The sequence below is a fragment of the Chaetomium strumarium genome (genome assembly GCF_033439665.1).
Source record: "Chaetomium strumarium strain CBS 333.67 chromosome Unknown B0T15scaffold_8, whole genome shotgun sequence".
Taxonomy (NCBI): domain Eukaryota; kingdom Fungi; phylum Ascomycota; class Sordariomycetes; order Sordariales; family Chaetomiaceae; genus Chaetomium; species Chaetomium strumarium.
The window spans coordinates 94,150-109,199 of record NW_026944436.1 but is presented as its reverse complement, the minus strand read 5'-3'; the positions used below and the strand labels follow the sequence as shown (position 1 = coordinate 109,199).

General features: G+C 56.9%; 4 protein-coding genes across 4 annotated transcripts; 3 read left to right on the top strand and 1 right to left on the bottom strand.

The window, feature by feature from the left end:
* Window positions 1-352: 352 nt before the first annotated feature.
* On the top strand, window positions 353-1,991 carry B0T15DRAFT_316904 (pyridoxal phosphate-dependent transferase). Its single transcript, XM_062864004.1, has 3 exons — window positions 353-961; window positions 1,038-1,739; window positions 1,804-1,991. Exons 1-3 carry the CDS (start codon window positions 458-460, stop codon window positions 1,939-1,941), a joined length of 1,344 nt encoding a protein of 447 aa, XP_062717369.1. The 5' UTR covers window positions 353-457; the 3' UTR covers window positions 1,942-1,991.
* A 3,781-nt stretch (window positions 1,992-5,772) lies between these two features.
* On the top strand, window positions 5,773-9,459 carry B0T15DRAFT_316830 (uncharacterized protein). Its single transcript, XM_062864003.1, has 3 exons — window positions 5,773-6,258; window positions 6,435-9,042; window positions 9,112-9,459. Exons 1-3 carry the CDS (start codon window positions 6,133-6,135, stop codon window positions 9,255-9,257), a joined length of 2,880 nt encoding a protein of 959 aa, XP_062717368.1. The 5' UTR covers window positions 5,773-6,132; the 3' UTR covers window positions 9,258-9,459.
* A 746-nt stretch (window positions 9,460-10,205) lies between these two features.
* On the top strand, window positions 10,206-11,872 carry B0T15DRAFT_441533 (zeta toxin-domain-containing protein; the record flags this gene model as incomplete). Its single annotated transcript, XM_062865921.1, has 4 exons — window positions 10,206-10,851; window positions 10,900-11,126; window positions 11,160-11,438; window positions 11,505-11,872. The coding sequence occupies exons 1-4, from the start codon at window positions 10,496-10,498 to the stop codon at window positions 11,870-11,872; spliced, it is 1,230 nt and encodes a 409-aa protein (XP_062717367.1). The 5' UTR covers window positions 10,206-10,495.
* A 118-nt stretch (window positions 11,873-11,990) lies between these two features.
* On the bottom strand, window positions 11,991-14,232 carry B0T15DRAFT_316822 (major facilitator superfamily domain-containing protein). Its single transcript, XM_062864002.1, has 5 exons — window positions 13,918-14,232; window positions 13,114-13,844; window positions 12,500-13,019; window positions 12,211-12,425; window positions 11,991-12,142 (listed from the first exon to the last, which is right to left on the bottom strand). The coding sequence occupies exons 1-5, from the start codon at window positions 13,934-13,936 to the stop codon at window positions 12,110-12,112; spliced, it is 1,518 nt and encodes a 505-aa protein (XP_062717366.1). The 5' UTR covers window positions 13,937-14,232; the 3' UTR covers window positions 11,991-12,109.
* Between the last annotated feature and the right edge of the window lie 818 nt (window positions 14,233-15,050).

Sequence of the window (15,050 nt, the reverse complement as noted above, 5' to 3'; positions counted from 1 at the left end):
GGGTATGGCGCACTTGCACTTAGGGGTATGGTCGCGTTCCACGCAAACCGGGGGAGCGCATTCTCTTTTGTAAGGGAATGCCGATGTATGGGGCAATGCGTGGTGGCTGTCTTGTTTGTAATGCCGAGCATCCGCCCTCGTCAGGCCGGGCGTCCCTCTCCTCTGTCTATAAATTGGCCATCTTACGCCAAGGGATGCAGCTTCGTCTTTCTGCTGATAGTCGTGCTCCCAATAGATCGTCGGCATCCTGGTCCATGATTAAGCTCCGAGTCTAGTGGCAAGGCAAAACCGCCCTAGTTGGATCCAATTCCGCCTGCAAGCTTCTTTATCAGTTCCATCAGTGGGGCAACTACTGCAAGGCCCCTCCACCGTCATCCTCGCTTCCTTACTCTTTTCGTCATACCTGTGCCAGTCTCGTTCCTCAAGACAAGCACGAAACCAGTAACACCGTGACACAATGGCACCGCACGCAGACATCTCCCCAGCTCGCGCTAGCGGCAACGGCGCCACCAAAGACCGGTACCACGCGGCGTCTACCAAGAGTGCCATCGCCGCCGAGAACGAGTACGCCGCCCACAACTACCACCCACTCCCCGTCGTGTTTGCGCGCGCCCAGGGGGTCCACGTCTGGGACCCGGAGGGCAAGCACTACCTCGACTTCCTCTCTGCCTACAGTGCCGTCAACCAAGGCCACTGCCACCCAGAGCTGATCAAGGCGCTCACCGAACAGGCCGGCCGACTGACGCTGAGCTCGCGTGCTTTCCACAATGACGTGTTCCCCGTCTGGGCTGAGAAGGTCCGCGGCCTGTTCGGCTTCGACATGGTGCTGCCCATGAACACGGGTGCCGAGGCCGTCGAGACGGCCATCAAGATCGCCCGCAAGTGGGCTTACAAGGTGAAAGGCGTTGCCCAAGGGCGCGCCCTCGTGTTCAGTGCCGCTGACAACTTCCATGGGCGGACGGTGAGATTTTCTGTCTTCCCCCTTTTCCCAAGGCCAGTTAAAACATTAACCATGGGGCGCCAAAACAACGAAACAGATGACAGCCGTCTCCCTCTCAGTGGACCCCGAATCCCGCGACAACTACGGGCCCTATCTGCCCAACGTAGGCGCCTTCAACCCCAGCACGGGCGCTCCGATCCGGTACAACAACATCGCCGACCTCGAAGCGGTGCTGGAGGCCCACGGCCGCGACACGGCCGCCTTCATCGTGGAGCCCATCCAGGGCGAGGCCGGCGTGGTGGTCCCGGACGACGACTACCTCGCCGAGGCCCACGCGCTGTGCAAGAAACACAACGTCCTCCTGATCTGCGACGAGATCCAGACGGGCATCGCCCGCACCGGCCGCATGCTCTGCTGCGAGTGGGCCGGCATCAAGCCCGACATGGTCACGCTGGGCAAGGCCATCTCGGGCGGCATGTACCCCGTCAGCTGCGTGCTCGCCGACAGGGCGGTGATGGGCGTGATCGAGCCCGGCACGCACGGATCGACGTACGGCGGTAATCCGCTGGGCTGTGCCGTGTCCATCCGGGCGCTAGAGCTGGTCGAGGAGGAAGGGCTTGTGGAGAAGGCCGAGCGGTTCGGGAGGATGTTCAGGGAAGGGGTGGAGGCGTTCAAGTCGCCCATTGTACAGACTGTGCGCGGGAAGGGGTTGTTGAATGCTGTGGTGATTGACGAGAGAAAGGCGGGAGGGAGGACAGCGTGGGATTTATGTCTGCTGCTCAAGGAAAAGGGCGTGCTGGTGAGTCTTCCCGGGTCTGTGGCAGAAGACCAAGGAAGGAGAGAGATTGCTGACTCCTCATCAGGCCAAACCCACGCACGGCAACATCATCCGGTTTGCGCCCCCATTGGTCATTACCAAGGAGGAGCTTCGGGGCGCCATTGAAACCATTGGGGAGGCGTTGGCAGAGTTGCCAACGGCTGAGAAGACTGAGGGTCATTAAACGTGATATATCCATATGGGAAAAAGAACGAGATTAGAGTAAAAGCCGGCTTTCATAGCGGCCGTACGCAGGACTGGTCGGGCTTGCCTGCTCAGTACCTCATGTATCTCCTTTTTGATACCACGGCGGATATGGGATAGGGACCAACTTGGGCTGATTGGGATGGGACCTCCTAGATTGGGTGTTCAGGACGACCCAGAGCTCACGCTCCCCAGTGTTCCCTTTGGTCGCAGAAACAGGGCCGGGAGAAACCAAAGTATGTACCTCTACGCTGGAAGCAAAGATTGATGAAGAAGAGTCATATGGGTGTTCCTCATGTCCCGTAGCGGGTGCAGCGAACATCGTCTGTGGTTCACGGAGGAAAGCATGTGACGCGGTGGCAGGGACACGCAGCCGTCCATCACAGGCGGGACGGATGCAGGCGAGCGGCCCGGTTGGGCGGCTCGCAGCGAGCTACCTTACCTTCGTATGTACAGTACTTGCCTCGGGTAGCTCTGTCGAGCGTAGCTCTCTTGTTTGGCCTCTGATGTTGGGCGGAAATGTCGAGCTGTCTGTTCAGATCGGCTAATCCGGATCAATCATTCGCTCCCAGTCCCCTTTTACATCTTTACATAGGAGTGTCCAGTGTGACACCCAGCAGCACCCAATGTATGTAAGTATGTAGTGCCCTTGATGGTTCCCAAATAAGGCAACTAATATAAGGTACGTATGTGCGGTGTCGCCGTATACCGTATCTGGGAGTAGCACGGAATACTTACATCATCATGGTATACTGCCCCGTAACTCGGTTAGCCGGCTTCTGTCGAGGCCCGTTCCAGACCCCATCTCTGCAAACAACCCGCAGTCGAGTCAGGCGAGTCAAGAAGAGGTTGCATCTGTCAAGGCAACAACACATTCGAGTGAACTCATTGTCCAATCCAAGGCTGGGGGCGCTCTTCTTCAATTGACGACCCCGCAACCTGGCTTGTCTGCAGCGCCCTTGCAATTGTTGCCTTCCAGGCCTCCCATCACATCCATGGGCCGCGGCTAAGTAAGTATTAATACCTTAGTACTTACTTCGAGATGCGCACTTCATGACCTATGCCTGATGGCAAATGCACGGATAACAGCTTCCTGCATATCATTGTGCAGAGGATCCGGGCAGTGATGAATGGACGGGCAGATTTACAGTATGGTTAGCCAATCGCGGAGGCTTGCTGGTGTACCGTGTATGTGTATGTCGGAGAGACAAAAGGCTGAGCCTCGAGGTAATAAGTGTGGAATTAGTGACCCGTACTACTAGCACATACTCAATGTGCAATCTGATTCTCGAATGGCACGACGACACATGATCAAGCTCCCTCGCAGTTCGATGCGCTTGCTGCAATGCATGGAGACATCATGTGAGATGATGCTTCCGCTCTGATGGGACAGCTCGGGTCTATCTATGATGGCGAAGGTTGGCACGGATCTTCTGGCCCAACGGAGCCTTGTTGAGAAGCCGCCCCGCCCCTGTTTGCAACCGAATGCTTGGATAATGTATCTACCTATCTGCTGTTGCCAGTCTTGACTCTTTGATCACGACGCCCTATCGACCCCTTGGAACCTCAGGCGGCGTTGACGCTGTCGTGTCACTCAGCACAAACGACGGACCTGTCTGTCTGGACCGGTTCCTTCTGCGTGGCACTGTATCCGTACATACATTCTGCGTAACCTGGACTTATCTATATCTGCCTTCGAAGGGCAAGGGGCATTAGGTAGAGCGGCAGTCTTGAGAGTAAGGGTTTTGACACCATCCGAATAGTAACGGAGACTCTCACATTCACATTCACCGTTCCATGGCTCGTTGTGTCTAGCGACCCGTACAGTGTAGCACCTCGCTGGCCGGTAATAATAAGGCGGATTTGCCAGATACCTACTAGTAGCCACGGAACTACCACAGCACCTCAGACGTGGCGCCCTCTCGTATGCCTGCAGGCATAAGCTGCAGCTCGGGTGCGAGACCCTGGAGTCTAGACGAGGATTCCACGGAATGTGCTGTGTCGACTCTGTCGAGAGTCGAGACCGCTGGTTTGGTGACGTTGCTTGGCACACTGGACTGCACCTATCCATCAATCACCAGGAAGCCAGGTGCCAGTGATGAATCACCAGCTTCTTGGAAACCCTGGGTAACCATGCTCAAGTGAGGGGTCGTCCGTGCCCTAGACCTCGATTTCACCTGGGACCTAAGTTGCTTTCAATTCATTAATTGCTGTGGAGGATAAACGGGCGGTGCTTGCAATGTTGCTGCCGATAAGGCGGACAGGGGTGGCCGATTTCAGAGCAGCCTCATTTCCTTTTGGCGATTCTGCAGAAGAAACCTGGGCGAGAACCAACGTCGGAAACATCCGTCGAAGCTGCTTCGAGGAGCGTGGGCTTGCTGACTTCCCGTTCCCGCATGATCCATAAAGGTCCCGTTGATGATTGCTCCGTCGGATATGCCCCTGATATCCCCATGCAGAATTGGGGCACAGAAGCCGTTGTACTGGAGCTACCCACCGTCTCTCGTGCTTTTACTGTGTATTCACCCTGATAGTAACCCGTACGCTTTTCCCTCTTTGGCCATCGCTGCATCTCTGCACAACAAGCGCCGGAGTTGGTGTCACTGTCATTGAGTGGAGCATGAGACAGGAGCTGGATGTGGGAATGCGGTTTCCAAAGGTGCGTGTGGATCCGTTGCCCCATGCGCCCCATCCACCCTGATGGCTGGCCGTTGATGCAAGTGGCAGAAGATGAAAGTGAACTCATTATGTTCGAGGACACCAGGGAAAGCCCGGCCGGGCACTGAGCGGCCACATCATCGATCCTTCCTCGTGCTGTATGTCATCTGCTTATTCAGCAGCATATTCTCCGAAGACGCAAGACTACAGATACCTTAGGTGAGCGGCAAATCATGAGGACAGCCCCAGTGATGTTATCGCGGAGCCTTATCGCGAAACACCGCTTTAGCGCGTCTCATCAGTGATAGAACGACGTAGTCAGGGTCTTGTATGTACCCCTTTGGTATTGCTAGGCGGTGAATTGCGGAATACACCCGGACAAATTACCCCGGTAGTACTTAGCGGTACCACGATCTGGATGGATTGGTTGATCTGTGGAGTCTTGCATCACGAGCACACAGGCCGTGTCAGGCGTGTCATTCGCACCCAGCAAAGGGAACTGCCTGAAAGCTCCCCCTGCTCTGCGCAGCACAGTGGCCGCCCGGCAACAGGAACCAGCCCGGCCTATCTCGTCACGCCTCGCTGCTCCCCGTCCGCCCTGCATCCATCCTTTCAAAGTCGCTCTCAGGTTCCTTCCACCTCTTCTTTTCTCTTTTCCATCCCAACCACCACTCGCCGTTCCCCAACACTGTCTCATCTCAACAGCCTTTCTTATAGTGCATCTCTCCCGATCTCTGCGTTGTTGAACCACCGAGTGCTTGTCACTGTTCCCTCTGCATCCGATCGAGTCTGAGTCATTGAGTTGACCTTGGGACATCGGATCCACCCCCATTGATAACCACAGCTTCCGCCGCTGCTTCAGGCACAGTCTGCCATCGAGCTCTTGCTCTCGACCCGACAACGCAAACTGTATCGCAGTGTCCATCATCACAAGCCTTCGCAAATACGCATCGTCGTCACCCTATCGATAAGAGTCAAAACCACTACTTTCAACAAGTTGTTCCCGAAGCTGCCCCCACCTCGCGAATCGTTGGACAAGTCCAGCCGCCGAGTCGTCACCTCGTTCAACACCTACCTACAGCCCTTATCGCCCCCGTACCACTCGGACGTTCGAAGCATCGGCGCAACGTCAACCCAGCTCCCTGTCACGAAGCGAAGCCTTTGGATTCCCTCTCTTGCTCTGTCTGCGACTCACAGTTGCCAAGATAGCTCATCTCCATTCCCTCCCGGCCTATCGGAGCCCTGCCGTCGGCATACCCCTGCTGTAGGCAACACGCGCCCCCCTCCGCCTCCGCGTCTGACGACTGCGCAAGTCCGCACCTTGAGGTCTACCACCTCCCCGGTTCCGACTTCGCTCGTCGTTCCCTACTCGTCCATCTCTCGAAGACCAGGCAGTCAGTATACATGACCAGCAGGCCGGCTCCCGACGGCTTCCGCATAGCATAAGCCCTCGGGCTGTTCTGTTCTTCCTGCGAGCCAGCCTTCCTGTTATCGTCAAATCTCACAGGGAGCCATGGCCGAACGACACTCTTCGTCGAGGCGGACAAAGCCAGCCATGGAGGACGCCGTCGGGCAGTTCGTCATCGACGGGGAGATAGGAAAGGGAAGCTTCGCTCAGGTGTACTCTGGCCGTCACAAGGTTAGTTCCATCTTTCGTTTGAAGCTGTACCGTTTCTGCGACGCAGTGCTCGAGTCCATCGTGGGGCTACCGCTCCGCGCCCTTGGAGACGCTCCTGTTCATGATGGAGCCAGTTGCAACCACTGTTGTCATCCGTTTCCTCTCATCTGGACCATCCGCTAACCTATGGTTTCAAGGTCACCGGTGCCATGGTTGCCGTCAAGTCCGTCGAGCTCGCTCGTCTGACCAAGAAGTTGAAGGATAACCTTTACAGCGAGATCAAGATACTCAGAAGGCTCCGGCACCCTCATATCGTTGCCCTGCATGACTGTGTCGAGTCCGCTACACACATAAACCTCATTATGGAGTTCTGCGAGATGGGGGATCTATCCGTTTTCATCAAAGGAAGAGATAAGCTGATCTCGCAAGCGGCTACGCACGAGCTCGCTCGGAAGTACCCTTCTCCCCCAGGCTCGGGCCTCAATGAGGTTGTCACCCGTCACTTCTTGAAGCAGCTGGCGAGTGCCGTCAGGTTTCTACGGGAAGCCAACCTGATACACCGTGATATCAAGCCCCAGAACCTCCTGTTACTGCCATCGCCGCAGCATCGCGAGGCCAACAAGAAAGTGAAGCAAATCCTGAGTGCGAGCCATGACTCTCTCACGCCAGCCGCTGGGCTCATCTCGCTTCCCATGCTCAAGCTCGCTGATTTTGGCTTCGCTCGTGTCCTTCCCTCCACCTCCCTGGCCGAGACCCTTTGCGGCTCACCTTTGTACATGGCGCCTGAGATTCTCCGCTACGAGCGCTACGACGCCAAGGCCGACTTATGGTCGGTAGGGACCGTGTTATACGAGATGGCAACCGGAAGGGCCCCATTTCGAGCGGGAAATCACGTGGAGCTCCTTAGAAAGATCGAAGCCTCAGATGACCAGATCAAGTTCCCTCGGGAGTGTGTGGTCAGTTCCGAAATGAAGGGCTTGATTCGAGCCTTGCTAAAACGCAACCCCGTGGAGCGGTTGCCCTTTGAGGACTTCTTCGAGCACCCCGTCGTTGCTGGCCGCATCCCGGGCCTTGTTGAAGACGATATCCCAAAAGTGGATAGGCCAATATCGACGGGGGTTGCGAATCCGTCCAGACCCGATGATCGGTTGGGGCTCTCACGGAAGTCCTCTCTTAGAAGATTTGCCGCAGAGCAGGAGCTCGGGCGTGAACCTGTGGGCCCTCCATCACCGCAGCCGTACCGTTCATCGCCCCTCGGGACACCTACTGAGCCCAAGCCAAATCCCCTGGAGCAAATATCCATTCCTCGTCTGAGCCAGTCGCCGCGGCAGGCCGGGGAGGAAGGCCTCGGAATACGGCGTCCCGCGGTTCAGCCGTCCACTTCGGCCTCTCCTCGGCCGATATCTTACGTTGATCGGACCCGGCGGTACTCGAACGCCTCGGTCAAGGCGCCTACCCGCGAGGCTCAACCTGCGCCGGGATCAGGCCAGGAGGTCGCCACCCATGCTAGAACGCCGAGCACGATGAGCAGGCCACTTCCGGACGATGAGAAGACGGCCCAAGACCTTACGTTTGAGCGAGACTACATCGTCATCGACAAGACGCAAGTCGAGGTCAATGCGCTCGCGGACCAGATCCAGACACAGTCACCCAAGTCTGGCCAGATTGTTAGGCGCGCCACGCAGCAGGGAAATCCTACTTCGACCACGGGTGCTGTGCCGAGTCACTCATCCAGGAGCCGTCAGCAGGTGCGAGGCGAGCACTACCGGAAAACCTCGTACGACAATACTTTGTCGAGCAGCCCGAGCAAGGCGTCGGCGATAACTAAGGCTATCCAAGACGCCAGCCTCCGGTTCTTCGGCTTTAAATATGCGCCGCAGCTGCTCGGCAAGGGACAGTCACCGCCGCAGATCTACAGCCCGTTTCCGGCCTACCCCACGCCACCCGCACCGGCCGGCTTGCTACTGGACGGGAAGCAGAGTGCGCCAGTGGATGAAGATTCGCGGGTCGCTCAATGCATCGAGGAGTACGCCACGCGGAGTGACGTTGTGTATGGCTTCGCCGAAGTGAAGTACAAGCAGCTCGTCCCCCTGGCTCCGTCCAACGAACAGGGTCTCGGCGGCGTCCCTGCTGATAGGATGGGAGAAGAGGACGAGGGACTCACGGTTGAAGCGGTAGTCTCTCTGTCGGAAGAGGCCCTGGTGCTCTACGTCAAGGCCCTGTCGCTTCTGGCCAAGTCGATGGACATTGCCAGCCTCTGGTGGGCCCGGAAGAACCGGACAGAGTCCAACAGCGGCGCCCACTCGGCAACAAGGGACTCGGTCAACAGCCAAGCGTTGTCGATGAAGATCAACGCGGCTGTCCAGTGGATCCGAACACGGTTCAACGAGGTCTTAGAGAAGGCCGAGATTGCCCGGTTAAAACTAATCGAGGCTCAGAAGCAACTGCCCGAGGAACACCCCAGCCACCCCAGTAACCAGCCCGAGACGACGAGCTCGGTAAGCTGTTCGGGGGCCGATGGAGTCTTCCTCTCGACGGGCTTGAGTGCCGAGAAATTGATGTACGACCGGGCGGTGGAGATGAGTCGCGCGGCGGCCATCAACGAGATTGCTAACGAAGATCTTGGTGGCTGTGAACTTGCCTATGTCACAGCGATCCGCATGCTCGAAGCCGTGCTTGACAGCGATGACGATCACCTTCCCAAACGCCGCGTGTCGGCGTCGTCTAAGGACGAAAAGCAACCTGTCGCTGCTCAAGAAGCCTCGGGCGAGATGAGCAGCGACGACCAGAAAACTGTGACGAAGAGTAAGCTATCCTGTCTCTTGGTTTGGCGAGCCGACAGCGAGTGCCGTGATGCTGACGTCCTCTTGGCAGTGATCCACATGATTAGCGGCCGACTCGCAAGCCTTCGAAGGCATATGCGTCAGATCGACGCGGCGAATGCCCAGCAGCACCAGCACCAGATTGCGGTGCGGCGGCGCAGCGGCGATGTCACGCTGCGAAGCGGACTGGCAACCTGATTGCAACGCGGGATTGAGCAATGCATGATGAGGGGGATACAAAGGTTCAGGAACTCGGATTGTCCCCCAGGAGCTCATGCAACACTGCTGGTATCTCATCAGCCTCTGTGTTGTGATACCCGTGCGGACGGCGCCGGGCTGGGGACGGGGCTTTTGTTTTTCTGTGCGAACAACGTCTCGAGGGAAATCATGCATTGGAGTTGGTGGCAATGCATTTTACACGGACGATTCACTTTTCTTTGGAGAGCTGATGATTTTCCCAGTGGCCTTGGTCATCAGGAGCACTCTGTTGAAGATCCTGCTCGCTCCCGCACGGCAGATATCGGACGGAACTGAGGGAGTTGGGGACTAAGGCGCGGTTTTGATTTTCCGGGGGTTACTCAGCATTGTCGTTATAGCTTTGGATGGATCCTTCTTCGTTGCGGTGTTTAGGCGATCTGGGCTGTTCTACCCAAGGCTCTGCACCCCGCTGTGTTTTCCGTCAGCTTCGATCTTTTGGTGTTGGTGTCGTTATTACTGGTACGCTCATGCAAACTGGGGCCTCATTTCAGGCGGCGAACTCTACAGGGCAGGCCGGTACAGTACAGGGTGGGTTAGGAGTACAAGGAGAGCTTGGTTTTACTTTGGCGGGTAGCGAAGAATGATTTCAAAGTGGAAATTGTGGTGATACTGTACCGTGGTGATAGCCCCTGTTCAACGGAGCGGCAGACCATGAAGGAAGGCAGCCGACGGGGGCATCCCCTTCGCGAGCTTCTTCGGCATCCGTCATGCGGCAAGGCCGAGCCGGACCCCCACGGACGGGACCGGGGTTGCGGGGCTCGACTGAGTTGGATGGATGGAATGGGGGTTACTGGTCTGAATCTGGGGTTGAGTGTAACCCAAGGATCACCCCCGAGAAGTGTATACACCAGTACCTAGTACGGATACAATATGCGACATAACCCCCATCGTCTACCGATCCTAATTCTGTCTTACTGCCGTAACTCGCGAGACGTACAAACAATAACGTTACTCCTATACCAACTCTCTTACACATACATCTATGTGCTGTCAAGACTAACCCACTCTTATTCTCTTGCTGTTTCCACCTGCAGTGTTGGAGGTTCAACTTTGTTCTGCTGTCTACTACATTCGCCACTTACAGCCCTCAACTCTACCTCGCCTCATATGCAACCCCTTTTTCCTGTCTAGGAATCTGCAACGCGCCCCTGAAGAGAGACCAGCAACGCGATTGCACCATGGAAGACCCGGGCAGCGACCTACACCACCCTTCTAATCACTCACCACCAAAAGCAACCCTAGCCGCCACGCCTCGGGCTTCATCGGAAACAGCCACCACCAGCCCCGTCGACCCAACCGACGATCTGCTCCTCGCAGCCTGGCGGATACCCCCTTCCGCCCACGCCCACATCCTACACACCTCCATCCTACCAGCCGAACTGCACCCCTTTCTCCCCTCCAAAACATCATCATCATCATCGTCATCATCCTCGTCGTCTCCGTCCTCCCCCAGTACCAAACCAATGGCGATCCTAGTCCTAGGCCAAACAGGCGCAGGCAAGACCCGCCTGGCCCCGCTGCTCCTCCGGGCCATGTACCAGCAGCAACAACAACAACAACAAAAACAACAGCAACTCCCCAGTTCCTCCCGCCGCTCCTCTCCAACCGGACCGCCACCGCCCCCGCTGCATCTCATAGCAGACACCTTCAAGACCTACCACCCCTTTTACACCGCCGCACTCGCCGCCGCACCGCATCTCGCTTCCCGGCTAGCAAGCCACGACGCAGCGGAGTGGCTGGTCGAGGTCTGTGCCACGGCCGCGAGGGAGAGAGTGCAGAGCGTGTTGGTGGAGACGGCCTGTCGTCGCCGTAGGCAGCAAGAAGAAGAAGAAGAAGAAAAAGAAAAGGGGGCAACAACAACAACAACAACAACAACAAGCCGGGGGGATTACTCTCATTTCCAGAGACTGGTGCGGGTATTTTGCGAGGGAGGCTATGCCGTGCGGGTCGTGGTGCTGGCCGTGCCTGCGGCGCTGAGCAGGCTGGGGATTCTGGTGAGGTACTACAAGCGGCTGCCCGAGGCCGGGTCGCGCGGGCTGCCGGTGCGGCTGACGCCCAGGTTGGTGCATGACCTGAGTTTTGAAGGGTTGGCGGAGGCGGTGCAGTGGCTTGATCATCAGCGTAATAATAATAATAATAATAATAGTAGTAGTAGTAGTAGTAGTCGTAGTGAGGAGAATGGGAAAGACGAGAAAAGGGAGGTGGCCGTGGAGAGGCTGATTGTGATCAGGAGGAATGGACGAATTGTGTATGATGCGGATGGGAAGCGGGGTGATAATGATGGACGAGGAGTATGGAAGCAAAAGAAGGGTGATGCTGGGGCATTGCGGGCGTTGGAAGCCGAGAGGACGAGGGCGCTGTCTGCGGAGGAGCGGAAGGCCGCCGAGGAGGATATTGAGCTGCTTAAGCGGTTGGGGGATGCCAGGGTGATGATGAAGGAGGTGGACGAGATTCAGGGGTTGATAGATGAGTTGGGCACGACGGAGGATGCGGCATTGCACGACATGGGCCAGTTCAATGCCGAAGATTTCGTGTGGGATGGGGTGAGCTGCTAGTCGAGGTGAAATTGGCTCTCTCTTGTCTCCCCTCCCTGAACACTGCGAGAGAAAAAGCGTGTCAAAGAAACAGTTTAACCGTCAGTACTTCATCATCCACGCCTGGAGAATTCAGACATGTGATATTATGTATTGGTTTTAATCCATCGCAGGCACCGTTCTACGGGCTAGCCCTAGATCATTCGTATCATCGACGCATCATTACATCATATGTCGAGCTCTTGGCCTGCTTCCGTCTCAGAGCATGTACCGGAACTCGGGGTTCAAATCCTAGTTCGAGTCCGCTATTAGCCACCGTTTCATCCGCCAAGGGAGCCGAAAAGAAAGGAACAACTCACCCCGAGCTCTATCTTCTCTGACTCGGTCAGATTCAGATTATGCGGCTGCTTGCTCCGTTTCCCGTTCTCCCAGACCACAGAGAGCGCATACGCGATGGAAGAGACGGCGCTCAGGCAGATGAATGAAACGCAGATGGCGTAGCCCTTCCTGTAGAAGGGCGCATCGCTCTGGACGAAAGAATACGTCGCGATGATGCCGCCAATGTTGCCGAAGCCTGTCATCTTTGTCAACCCCCCGCCCATTCTCCCTTCTCACAACAGAGGGGATGGAAAATAACATAAAACTCACCAATCTGCCACGCACTCCCAATGGCCCGTCTGGTATGACCACCCAGATTCATATTGAACCAGCACACGATGACCGGCATGGCCGAGTATGTGCCCATGCAGACCAGGAACAGCGCCGCGTACTGCACCGGCAGGTTGTCGTGCACATTGAGCAGGACGGCGAAGCCCGCGATGGCTATGCAGATGGCGCCCATGACGAACAAGAAGCGGTGCTTGAGCCAGTCGGACGCGACGGCGACGACCATGGCGAAGCCGAAGGCGACGGCCCAAGGCGGCACGGACCGGAGCTGCGTCGTGATGGCGTCGTACTTGTAGCTCTGGATGATGGTCGGCGAAAAGTAGGCGTACGAATACGCCGGCACGATCAGGCCAAAGTACATGAAGCCGCCGAGCCAGATCTTATAGTCGGACATAACCGTCAGCACGTCGCGCGCCGTGATCTTGCGCTCCGCTCCGCTGTGGCCTTGCGACGCTTTTAGTCTGGCCTTGACGAATTCGCGCTCGTCCTCGCGGAGCCAGGTCTATATTAGGTATGCGAGTTAATTAAACCAATTTCCAAAATCTCAACCTGGGAGAAGGGGGGTTGGGTGGGGGAGATGTCACTGGTGGACATACCGTCTGCTCCGGAAACGTGGGGAAGGTAAACAGAAAGATGACGCCAACCACGAGGGTGAAGCAGCCCTCGAGAATGAAAATCCAGCGCCAGCCCCGGTAGCCGCGCACATGGTCCATCTTGCCGATGCCCGACGCCAGCAGGCCGCCGAACGCGCCGGCGAGCGACGTCGACGAGAAGAAGAAGGAGAAGCGCTTCTGCGCCTCGTGGCGGCGGTACCACGTGCTGAGCAGGTAGAAGCAGCCGGGGAACATGGCCGCCTCGAACAGGCCCAGGAAGAAGCGCGTGGCGAGCAGGCCGCTGTAGTTCTGCACGAGCCCCTGCATGGCCGTGACGAAGCCGAAGCCAATGCAGCAGATGGACAGCCAGACGCGCGGCGAGAAGTGCTTGAGCAGGATGTTGGACGGGATCTCGAAGATGATGTAGGGCACGAAGAAGATGGTCAGCGCCGTGTTGTACTCGACGCCGCCCAGCCCAAGGTCCGCCTCGAGCCCGAAGGCGCGCGCGTTGCCGATGTTGACCCGGTCCAGGAAGGCCATCAGGTACAGGATCGACACGAACGGGATCAGGTGCATGTCGATCTTGGTCGTGATCTTGCGCTCCGTCGTGTGCGCCGGGCACACCACCTCGCCCGACGTCAGGGACACCGAGTCGTACGGCGGGGAGAAGGCATGGTGCGTAGGATTAGGATTGTCGATGCCACCGTGCCTCTTGGCGTCCTCCTCGTCTGATGCTGCGAAGCTTGTTAGACTGTGCGCGCTCGATGGGTACATACTAGTACTACATAGTAGAAAGAGGGACCATACGGTGTTTGAGTTCAGACATGATGGCTGCTGTGCTTGTCGCTTCTAGATCCACCGAGACGTGGCGATTCCCTCCTGGCGCTTATCGAAGGGGTGAGAAGCGGATGCGTGAACCAAGGAGAAAAGAAAGGGAAGAAAAAAGAGGAAAAAAAAAGTAGAGGCATGTTGGCCGTGATGAGGGCGACATCGCGTGGAGTTAAAGTTATCCGCGCGACGGTAACACCGGGGGTGACTGCATTGCGCGACCGTCGCATCCAGCTGATCGACGTCGGTTCTCCGCATTGACTGATGTCCGCCGGCCCGGGATCGGGGTGCTTTCATAACCACCTTCCGGATCCAGCTAAGAGCTGGCGAGACACCGGAGCTGGGCCCTGGCAGAACAATGTGCTAAGTGGATCCAGGCTGAAGGCCATGGAGGGGACTTAGGTAAATTCTGACATGTCGTGTAGGGCTTTAGACACTCCAAATTGGTTCGTTGCCGATGTACGGAGCTTTGGGGACTTACTGATTGTCGGTATGTTGCATGGCCAATATATAAGAGAGCACAGCATGTCTGGCGACCTGCCCTGTAATGCGGCCGACGTCAGCTTCGTGCATGTCTGATGCCGTGGTGAATAAGCTCTTGTGGCTTGCGCCACCCCATCTTGCCAACCCGTCCTGTCACATCAGTCATGTGGGGTTTGGCCACACGGTTGACGAAAGCTGCAGGATTTTGTTAACGGCCAACTCCCGGTTGGTTGTCGTTCCTGGCTGTCGTTCCTGGCTAACGTTAGTGTAACAGTAGTTCAGTGTCTGGTCCGCCCGGTCACCGGTGGCTGTCGAACAAGGTCGAGGCGAGCACGGTGTGTTTTTGTTGGCACGTGGTGGAACATTTTCTGGAAAAGTCCCAGGTGTCGCCGTCAGAGACATTCTTGGCCGAACCTTGGCTGGCATCGAGGTCGTGTGTGGCGGTCAGGTAGGCAACTAGGGGAAAAGCTCCCTCGAGCGATATTGCACCTCCATTTCTGCTCCGAGTCTGACATAGGAGAAGACGGCGCTCCTTGGGGCTTTAGGAATAATTCACGCCATGAACCTGCTGAAGTTGGGATCAAAGACAGTCTATATTCTGCATACACCGTTTGAGCGCCTCGCAAACC

Excerpts from the sequence above, each read along its gene's own strand:
- B0T15DRAFT_316822 (XM_062864002.1), bottom strand. Across the intron at positions 12,426-12,499 it reads TGGGAGTGCGTGGCAGATTG|GCTTCGGCAACATTGGCGGC; the intron begins GTGAGTTTTATG and ends CAAAGATGACAG. Across the intron at positions 12,143-12,210 it reads CAGAGAAGATAGAGCTCGGG|GATTTGAACCCCGAGTTCCG; the intron begins GTGAGTTGTTCC and ends GACTCGAACTAG.
- B0T15DRAFT_316904 (XM_062864004.1), top strand. The coding sequence starts at position 458 with ATGGCACCGCACGCAGACATCTCCCCAGCTCGCGCTAGCGGCAACGGC. Across the intron at positions 962-1,037 it reads ACAACTTCCATGGGCGGACG|ATGACAGCCGTCTCCCTCTC; the intron begins GTGAGATTTTCT and ends ACAACGAAACAG. Across the intron at positions 1,740-1,803 it reads TCAAGGAAAAGGGCGTGCTG|GCCAAACCCACGCACGGCAA; the intron begins GTGAGTCTTCCC and ends ACTCCTCATCAG.
- B0T15DRAFT_316830 (XM_062864003.1), top strand. The coding sequence starts at position 6,133 with ATGGCCGAACGACACTCTTCGTCGAGGCGGACAAAGCCAGCCATGGAG. Across the intron at positions 6,259-6,434 it reads TGTACTCTGGCCGTCACAAG|GTCACCGGTGCCATGGTTGC; the intron begins GTTAGTTCCATC and ends TATGGTTTCAAG. Across the intron at positions 9,043-9,111 it reads CCAGAAAACTGTGACGAAGA|TGATCCACATGATTAGCGGC; the intron begins GTAAGCTATCCT and ends TCCTCTTGGCAG.